Source organism: Alosa pseudoharengus, unplaced genomic scaffold (assembly GCF_046254945.1).
Source record: "Alosa pseudoharengus isolate Yale_2024_CS ecotype anadromous, Long Island Sound unplaced genomic scaffold, YU_APseudo_1.1 YU_APseudo_1.1_scf_23, whole genome shotgun sequence".
Classification (NCBI taxonomy): domain Eukaryota; kingdom Metazoa; phylum Chordata; class Actinopteri; order Clupeiformes; family Clupeidae; genus Alosa; species Alosa pseudoharengus.
Genome location: NW_027468685.1, coordinates 27,793,352 through 27,803,769, shown reverse-complemented (window position 1 = coordinate 27,803,769; position 10,418 = coordinate 27,793,352). Strand labels below are relative to the sequence as shown.

Sequence of the window (10,418 nt, the reverse complement as noted above, 5' to 3'; positions counted from 1 at the left end):
GAAGTAGGCTACCAAATGTACACAATGTATTAGATTTAATTGATAAATGAAGAACGAACATCAAAAAAGAGTGCGGCATCTACTGCACACACAAGTCTCCTTTTCTTACGTTAAAAGCATTCTGACGAACAGAATGTGCTGTTTCATAAATTGATCCTGCTCACAGAGGCTGTTCGTAACAGAGGAAAAAGGAGCACGGTGTGTGTGTGTGTGTGTGCGTGCGCGCGCGCTTGTGTGGTGATGGGAGGGGAAGCTGAGGGTTATTCCAGACCAGACACGCGGCGTGCGTGCTCAATATTGAGACCCAACGCTTTGCGAATCGCGACGCAGAGAGCAGCCCGGACCTCACTGTCCCCCAGGTGACCCGCTATCCCCTTCTGCACCGACTACTACGGCGGATGACGACAGCAAGAGAGACACGAGTGATTTAACGGGCCGCAAATCACCTCCACGTCTCCTGCATCCTCTAAATCTAATCAACGCAAAAGCGTCACAGCGCACAAGAGCATTCTCGGGGAGAAGGGAGAAACGGGGCGTATGGAGTGGGGTGTGCGTGCGTGTGTGTCTGTATGTGTTTTTCCAGGTTTCAGCAGCTGTATACAAGAAATACGACCCCAAAGCAATGAACTCAGTGAACTCCTCTCCACCTCCCAGTACTATACGCCGCCCCTCTCCGTCCCTTGCACAGAAAACAGTAAGGACAGCAAAGAAGTATGTGAGCCTGTCAGCCGGACATGTTTGTTCACAATGCTGCTGTACACTACTGCCAACAGCCTATATGTGTGAGGAAAGCATTAGTTGTATTACGAATCTCTTCTCGAATATATGTCTGCAATGTGTCTCCACATGGTCTATATTATGCAGATTTCACGTGTGTGTGACACCCCATTTAACCCCACCGCTGAAATGATCATTAAGGGAACTGTACCTTCCAGCCGGCGGAGCTATTGCTGTCGCCTTTATCCTTGAAATAGGGTACAAAGCGGACCATCCAATCGTAAATCTGTGACAAAGTGAGTCGTTTGTCTGGGGTGCTTTCGATTGCACGCGTAATGAGGTCCGCGTAAGAGAGATTGCCCCACGCGTTCCGTCGCGAGGATTTGGATTTGCGCAGCTGGCCGGCTACATCGAGTGCAGCCCCGGACATGCACGCGGGAGCGGCGGCGATCGGGGCTGGGGCGCCGGCTGGGTGCTTTATCTCTGACGGCGCTCCACCGCCTCTCTCGCCTCTGCATGCTGGCACGTTGTACGGCTCCACTTTCACGGACGCCAGGGGTAGACCCCGGTTCTCCTCCTCGGCTCCCGGAATATCCTCTGGACACGGCAGCGGCCAGGTGCATGACCGTGGCCGGCTTTGTGGCTCAAAATCCGTGTCAACCTGATGCGCATCCATACCGTTGTTCTCCATCATCAACATTTGCGCTGAATTTTTGGATCACTGGCAAGGTCAAAAGAAATAAAATTCGCTGTAAATCCAACAGTCGCCTTGGGTTGTTAAAAATGTCCAATCGTCCTTCTGTCACAGCCCAAAACAAAAATGAATGCCAATATCAAAAACGCCGGCAGCTATAGAGAGACTGGTCATTCTGTATGCCTAGTCTGCGGTATCAAAACCGAACACCTAAATGTTACCAAAGCATCTATAGGAACAATAGTCTTGTTTTCCATCTTAATTGAACAGTGTCGTCACATTGAGTGAGTTGAATGTCCATAACGAACGATCGAGGTGCTTTAATTTGTACCCATAACCGAACCTTGCCAAATTCAATGCCACATCAAACACTTTGGGGGAGAAATCGCGTCTCTTCAATCACTCGGTAGCAGCAACAGTTGATTGCTCTGACAGACGACTTGACAGACGGCCCGGCTGTAGACGCTTGAGAATTCAATTCTCCAACCCGTAGGAAGAGAACGAAATCAATAGACTTTCTGTGGACTCTCTCTCCAGTTTCAAATGTCTCGAGATCTCCTTCTCTGCAGATTTGTAGCCGGTTTACACGCAAGCTCTCACGCGAACGCAGTCATAACTGATAGTAACACACAGCGCGAGCGCAATTACTCCCTCAAAAATAGGGTCGCATGAATCATTTATAGAGCCGCAGAATTCCAGACGAAACGAGCGGAGCGCCTTGGGTTGCGCACTTTTGTTTGATCGCATGCTCTTGACGTCCTGTCATGAATGAATTTCCCCGTTTTTTCTTCTCTCCGTCCAGATTATATTTTCAAATTATCATTCCCTCCACACTGGCTCATCCTTGTTTGTGAGTTGCGGATGGTGTGACGGCGCTGTGTACCGTTGAATAAATGGTGCTATCAGATAATTGGACAGCGCTTCAAGTCACTCCCTCCAGAACCGGTTTTTGAAGAGGCGAACGCGCATTTTTCATAATGCAGTTTCATTGGGGAGGTCAGGTCGCGAATTCGGTTACAGGTTATATTTTCCCAGCAAATGTTTTGAATTCATCGCCATTACAGTAGAAATACACTATTTGTTTATTTTTCTAATGGACTGATTAATGTCGATTACGACGCACAATAATACGTGTGAGGGTCATCAGAGAGAAATCCATTCAGTTAATGTGTAGACTGGCCATCCTCACCAATTTATTTCTACAGTCTGGTCATGCTTGAGCATTCCTTTTGAGGAAGGTATGCAACCTGTTGCAACCTGGTTCATTTCATAGGCTAGGGATGAACCTCTCTCTCATTGAGTTGATTGCAAGTTGGAAGGAAAAAGAAAAGAAAAAAAGAAAGAAAAATAAAAGAAACAAATAAATACATTTGAAAATGTAAAATAGGCTACACCTATTACTATGAGGGTTGTTATACAATGCCATTTAGAATAATGTGACGCATATCTGAACATTATATTTTTCATGATAATGGCTGGGAATAATAGTAAAGTGATAGCTCTCATATAGCAGAAAGCCCCAAATGCATTTTTTACACACTGTGTGCTCCATCGCGAAGTGCTTGTGGCTAAAATAAACATAGGATTAGCTTAATGTATTTTTACATTTGCCGTAGTATTGTCGATGGGTTTAATAACACATCAAGGGGGTCCTTGGCCAGAACCTAGTGGTATTTGGGGGGGCCTTGTCGTGGAAAAGTTTGGGAACCCCTGGTCTATGTCATCATGGGCACCTGCATCGATTCACAGAAATCGTCGATTTCTGCTAACGCTCACGGTCCAATGGCTGTATTCTTTTGCCAATTAATAAATTACTAATAAAAAACAATATAGTAGGCTTCACAGCTGTGAAATGGATTCACATTCACTCTAAGTGTGAAATAATAGTAGCCTAGCGCAGTAAGTCACTTTGTGAGACTGGCAAATCCATAGGGTAGATGAGGAAACGGTGGCCCAAGTGTCCTGTCGCTGTGGGGACTAATTGACAAGAAATGTGTGTCATCTCGTCTTCGGCCTGACCGTCTACTCTCGGCGGAGGAAGGCGGGGACGATTGTGAATGTCACTTTCAATAGCAGCCCGTGTACTACCCATGTGTGCGACAAGCAGATACATTGACCGAGGGGATTCCGCCCACGCCGTGAGCCGGCGCCATAGAGACCTGATTGGGTTCAGTTTGACAGCCAGGAGGGTCTCGGGCTAGCCTGCCTCCAACCAGTCGTGGCTCTTTGACTCTGCGTCGCGTGCATTGGCTGTTGTTCTTCTCATGTGGGCGGGGTCGCTTCATATGCATAAACCCCCATAAACCCTTTTTTAGGTGGAAAATCCCCCGGCGGTGACGTTACGACTTACTATTGACAGCTGGTTGTCAATGGCGACCGTATCCTCAAATGCTCCGAGGTGGAATGCTTTCATCGTGATTAAGCGGTACTTTTTACAAGGCGAAATTTAAAAATGGAGAGAAAGCTAGCAGGACAGAGAGATAAATGGAATGGAGGGAAGAGAGTGAGAGAAAGAGAGAAGGAGAGTGAGAGAGATGCTGTAAATGAGAACAAAAAGTCAGATAATTTTAAACACATGGATCTGTGGTTTTGGAGAGGAGATTTTTATGCACCGCAGTGAAGTTGTAACAGGAATGCGGTGTGACTCCCATCCTAAGGAATGAAAACACTGATCTCCTGCCAGTTACGTGGAGTTAATGCTCTTTTGTAGTTTCTGTCCTTTAACAAACGGGCATTGGAGTTATAATAAGAACTAAAGTATATTATTAATTTCTAAATAAAATGTGTAGGCCTAAATGGCTGGATTAGGAGAGCTAGAGTATAATATTATGATAGCCTACATAATTAGGGCTAGGCTACAACTCCAACAAGCAAGTTTCATAAATTCGTTATAATAGCCATGCTTATCCCTTTTCCACCAGCTGATCCTGCCTATTAAAATCCATGTTGGGTCCATATGGAACAATAGCTCCACATGGCCCATTATGGCTTCTAATCAGGTTGTGTATATGCAACTATAGCCCACCAAAGATTGCAGTGGAAACTGTTGAAAGTTTTTTGCATTTCACATCAATGACTAATGTCTTGACTAGTGCACTCTGACACCACACACAGACACACAAACACACACACACACACACACACACACAAATACAGAAGAGCTTGAGGGTTTCTCCTACCTGCCTAAGCCAGTCCTGTGGATTATTGATGTGTTTACGAGTGGCAGTGATGCCGCTCCCACCCGGCATAACCCCTAAGGGAGCTACTCTTAAGCAACACCAACTGGCAGCGATCCTCACACCCTAAACGCCATGTTCAGTACATCTGTGTTCTCAATCTCGCTCTCTACCTCTCTCTCTCTCTCACACACACACACACACACATATGCACGCACCTACACACACTCTCACACACACAGAGAGAGACACACACATACTGTCTCTCCATCTCTCACACACTCTCTCTCTCTCACACACACACTCTCTCTCTCACACACACACTCACACTCTCTCTCTCTCTCTCTCTCTTTCTCCACTTCCTGTGTATGCACATAGCCTCTCTGCTGCACTATAAGTGAGGAGCCCTGTTTAGCCCTAAAGGACACTTTTCATGGATCACCAGCGGTGGAGAATCCCAATCTGGCGCCAGAATGGAGACGTTTTTTACTGTCTTCCTGTCTTCCCTGGACTCTGCACTTGGTGACAGGTTCAGGCTGATCTGCATCCTCCTCTCCTCCCCTCCCAGTCCCCAAACACATCCTGCTACCCTGTGAGCCATCTACCCTGGATCACCTTCCTCACCCCCCGAAGACTGATTCGGCCGCCTGCAAACCACCCAGGCTCTCTCCCCTCTCCTGTCAGTAACTTCATGGTTTTTCATGTCTGTCTGTCTGTCTGCCGGCGTGCCTGTCTCTCTCCTTCTGGTCCTCTGTTGCTCCTCTCAATGACTTCACATTTTCATGTCATTCTGTCTCCTTGTCTCTTTATTTCTTTCTTTCTATATCGTTCCATTCCTCTTTCCATCCCTTGCTCCTTTCAATTTCATGTTTTCATGACAGCCTGTCTCCTTGTCTGTCTTTCTTGCTTTTCTGTTCATCTCCACTCTTCCCTCTGTTTATCATTCCATCCCTTGCTCCTTATCCATCTCTCACTCTGTCTGTCTGTGTGTCTATCTATCCATCTATCTATCTATCTATCTATCTATCTATCCATCTCTCTCTCTGTGTCTGTCTGTCCACCTGTCTATCCATCCATCTATCCATCTCTCTCTCTCTGTCTGTATGTCTGTCTATGTGGCTCTGTGTCTTTCCTTGTGGTCGTCCCTGCCTCCTGCCTCCTGCTGGCCTCGCAGGGTTACATAAGTCTGCTGTGAGTGTTGTTGACTTGGCCCCTGCGTGGGGACTGTGGCAAAGCAGAGTCTGGGCGTTCCTGCCCCTGCACAGCCGATGACCATCCCAGGAATGTGTCTCCTCCTCGGAACTGGGTCGCCGCCAACCATGTGGCCTCCCAATGTCACACAAACCAACATAGGGAAAGAGAGAGAGGGACAAATACACAGACAAGATGGGAGAGTGAGAGGAGTAGAAAAGGTAGGTAGTAAAGAGAGGTCGAGAAACACCACAGAGAGAAGGGAAAGAGGAAGAATATGGAAGATAGATCCACAGAGAGAGAGACCTCCAGGAAGAACATGAGAGAAGGAGGGAGAGAAAGAAAGAGAGAGGGAGGGAGGGAGAGAGAGAGGCTCCAGGCTTTGGGAGGGAGTCCAACAGCGAAAAGCTGGATTTGACTCCCCGGCATTGGCATGGCATGCTAGTTTGACTAATACTTCCTGCCTGGCTGTCTGCGTTGTGTTCCATTTCTTCTTCTGTTTTTCTCCAACCCCCACCCCATCCCTCCTCCCCTCCCCTCTTCCCCCTCTTAGCTGTTTTAAATGGGTGGAAACCACAAAGCGCACTGTGCCTTCCATTCTGTTGATGAATTCAGACATGTGGGTAAATATATATTTACCCCCCCCCCCCCCCAACAGAATCCCTCTCTGCAAGTAAACAGCAAAACAAATGTCGCCGGTGAGACGACGTTCGCAGGCACCTGTGACAACGTGGCGGACCCCCGCTCCGGTGTACCCACACACTTAAAGAGGTTTAGCGCCGACACAAGCCGACACCGGCGGCTAATCCCATTTCAAATCTTGCCCCTGAACCATGAGATTCACTTGCCAGCCGGGCGGAGAGGGAAGGGGGGGGGAGTCTCTCAGCGGCGGCTCTTACCTTTCAGTGTGAGTGTGTGGGAGCGCCAGGGTGCTAATCTCCCTTCCCCTCCGCCTTCCTTCTCGCCCTCGTCCTGTCTCACCTACCCCTGCGAAGGCCCAGCGGGGCTGCCACGGAAGCAGATGCACCCGATAGACGTGCTCGGGACGAAGGATCACACCAGTCTCGGTCAGTGGCTAAGCAGGGAAGTGTGTTTGTATGTGTGTGTGTGTGTGTGTTTGTATGTGTGTGTGTGTGTGTGTGTGTGTGAGGGAATAGTGTTGGGCCAAGTGGAGAAAAGCCACACTGAGAGCGCTTGAGACGGAGGCGTCATGGGTCAACTGGATCCCTTTTTTTTGTGGGTCCACAGTGGTGCTGCTGCAAAACCACGGGATATTTCCGTTTATGTACGGACACCGCATTGTGGAAGGAGACTGAGTGGATCTTTAAAAGAAAAAAAAAACACAAAGTAGTGGCCTGGCTTGTTGACCTTGAGCTGCACCCCAGCCTGAGTGGGCCTTGAGAGCTTTGGACTGCCTGCACAAATGAAGTCATTCACGACCACAAGAAACAATTACCGAAAGTTATCAGCAACTAGCGGGCCTTATCTGTCTCTGAGTGCATCAAAAGTATTTGACAAGAGAGAGATGTTGTCTGGAAAAGATGAAGTCTTTATGTGAGTGTATGTGTGTGTTTTGCTTAAGTGTGTGTGTGTGTGTGTGTGTGAGGCAGAGGGAAGATTTTGTGACAGGGAGGCACAGGGGCAGAAGAGGCGTCAGCAGGTGCTTCGGCGAGTTCCGCCTGGCTGGCTGCGACATGCGCGGCGCCGATTGGCGATGACAGCGCCTCTGTGCCCTCCTTCACTCATCTGTCACCGAGGGTCAGCCACCGCGCCCGGAATCTTCCGTCATGGCGAGGGACGAGAGCACACTCGCACGGCGGTGGCGGCGGCGGCTTCCCGCTTGTCAACACGCCTATTTTTTTGCCTCAGCTCTGAGTCCTTGCCATCTCTGGCACACATCTCCTCCTTAATATGAACATATTTCTCCACATTTATGAAATGTATTCCTTTGGTTGCAGACTGGCCATCTGAGGCAACGTGAATCTGTACTGATTTTATGCCTAATACAATTGCGGTCATGGGTTAACTATGAAAAGTGAAAAAAAAAAAAATGGAAGGCGAAAAAACAACTTGAATTAGAAAGGGAAAAAAGAAATGAAGGAGTTCATAGGGTCGTATATCATTAAGCAATTGAGAAAGTTAATTAGGCAGCTCTGATAATTATTGCCATGGCAACCTGAGCGCTCTCATGCAGACTTGATTAATGAGATGCCATTTATCTGTTCTGGCAACCCAGCGGGGCCTACAGAGGAGCCTGGGAGACCCCTAGTGGGGGGATCTGTCACTACGCCCATTCTCATCCCAGATTTAGCCTAATTCTAGACACTGGAGGATTCCACGGCAAATTAGGATTTAGTCTGATTCAGTCTCAGCTGTACCTGCGAGGATGCTAATTTGAGACTGACCAGCCAATCAGTATCCCTGCCTTAAAAACACAGCACAGCAAAACACACAGTCATATGCTTTGTTCAGTCCTTCCCAGGCGAGATGTGCATTCCTTTGTTTACTAAAGGCATGCTGTTTAAGCAGAGGAAGGATTAATGTGCTCAGTGCAAATGGTGAGAATAAATGGCATCAGGGGAGATTAATAGATGAGCACTGCAAGGTAGTCAGGCATTGGTGTTAATTGGCGCTTGCTCTGGGATTCCCATCACAAAAGTGTCAATAATTTCAAGCTACCCAACAGGATGTGTCTTTCTCCCACACATGGTGGAATTGGGGGGGGGGGGGGCGGGGGGCAGAGCAGAATCGGTATTTTAGGAGGGGGCAAATAATTGCGATACCTAGATAGATACGTGCACCAAAACGTCACATGTGAATGTGGATCACAGTCTGTAAACAATATCTTTGGGGCTTTCGGAGTTCTGATCTAATTCTCTAAATCATGCTTTGTGGGCTCTCTTCACCTTTAAAAGACCGAAATTAGCTCTGTAATCTCCTCTGTGAAATTAGATGACAATAAAAAAAGAGATAACTGTATTCCGTGACAAATAGGCGCTTTAAATTTAGCACTGATTTCAAGTCCAGGGTCCTGATAGCCGAAGCAGCTCTGAGCTCTAGTCTCAAACTCTATAGTCATAGTACAATAGTCAATTGAGATTAAAGCACATTTCTGCCATGTTGCAAATGCACACCGACAATTTAACCGTTTCAAGTGACTTTGGGCACCATCAGATCTGTAATATTGATACAAACCAATAATTCGTTTGCCCATCTTAATGTTTGTCTTGAATCATTTTCTATATTTGACTTATATATATATATATGGTTTGAATGATGAAAATATATTCCTGTTTAGAAATGTTTAGAAAGAGATTGAGCAACATGGAGGCCATGGCAAAGTTGTAGGACGTTTTCATCTTAGATGTGAGATTTTATATCAAGACTGAATTACTGGTCCGCTAGGAGTCCTATAAATTAGCCAGGCAAACCAGAGGAGAAATAAACTACTTGTATCTGGAACAAAGTCCATCAGCCTGGAGTTGATCATTTGTAAGTGAAGTCTTTGAGCTTTTTCTTGAAACACTAGAAGCTATGGTACATCATTTTGTGTTTTAGCCATTTTAATCTATATTTTTCACCTTCATTTCATCTTTTATATGTATATTCTTTCTTTTGTTTTTATTATCTTTTCCCTATTATTAAAATATGTTTGTATAATAATACAACACAATGTTTTGCAAATGGCATTCATTCTCAGGAGTAAGCTTGCCAGTTGTTTCTGTACTTTGCCTTGTAGTCAGTGGCCGGATGTTAATTTTCCCTCATGAGATCTAGTCTTGGATTCATAAATTATATACATGTTCTTTCGTCTTGTTCTTCATTTGACTTGCTTTTTTTAATATTATATAAGAAAGCTATCAATCAGGCTGAAAAATTGTCTTCCTGAGAGGAACACAGTGTTCTAGACAACAGTCCCCTCAGCACGGGACCAAGCCCCGAAAACAGCACAGACCAGGACATTTTCATTAGCTAGCCAACTGGTCAAACCCAAATTCTGTCACATGTCACCCCCTAGTGGACAAGCAAAATTAATGACCAAAGTAATGATTGCATTACCTAACTAATGAAATCTCTATTAGTGCACCCTTTGTCATTTCCATCTTTGCCAAGCGAGACACAGACATCTTAACCGACTGAAACACAGACACAGTAACTACAAAGACCCACAGCTCCCTCTTATCTCCAGAAAGTGTCACACAGTTTGAAATGCAGCACAGCACGCTGTGCAAAAAGGCATGCCTGTCGCTTGTTGTCTGCCTGAGTTTGATAACCACCCAGAAAACTGAAGCAAGCACTGATTAGCCACCAGCTTCCCACCACTCTTGGTTCCTTCATGTTGGATTACAACGCCTGAGCTGCTTTTAAAAAATAAATAAAAATAAAATAAATAGCGTAGTACGGCACGCATTAAACAGCAGGATGACACCTCAGAGAGAATGGGTCCCTGGAGAGAGCTTCTGAAAAATCTCCTCGCCATTCCGTTTGTCAAACAGCCGCTACGAACAAGAGGGATTACTTTTTTTATTATTATTATTATTTTAAAAGTTATCAAACAAAGATAGGAGTTATAATAAAACATTATCGCAAGACACCTTTGCCCCCCCCCCCAACCACATAGCAATTCTGTCTCTCTCTCT

General features: G+C 46.2%; 1 protein-coding gene across 1 annotated transcript in view; it reads right to left on the bottom strand.

Annotated features, from left to right (window-relative positions):
* Nucleotides 1–1,417, bottom strand: part of foxo6b (forkhead box O6 b) — a 34,212-nt gene extending 32,795 nt beyond the window's left edge. Inside the window, exon 1 of the mRNA XM_076301036.1 lies at nucleotides 929–1,417. Within this exon, the coding sequence (XP_076157151.1) occupies nucleotides 929–1,417 (489 nt within the window). The remainder of the gene's footprint in view (nucleotides 1–928) is intronic.
* Between the last annotated feature and the right edge of the window lie 9,001 nt (nucleotides 1,418–10,418).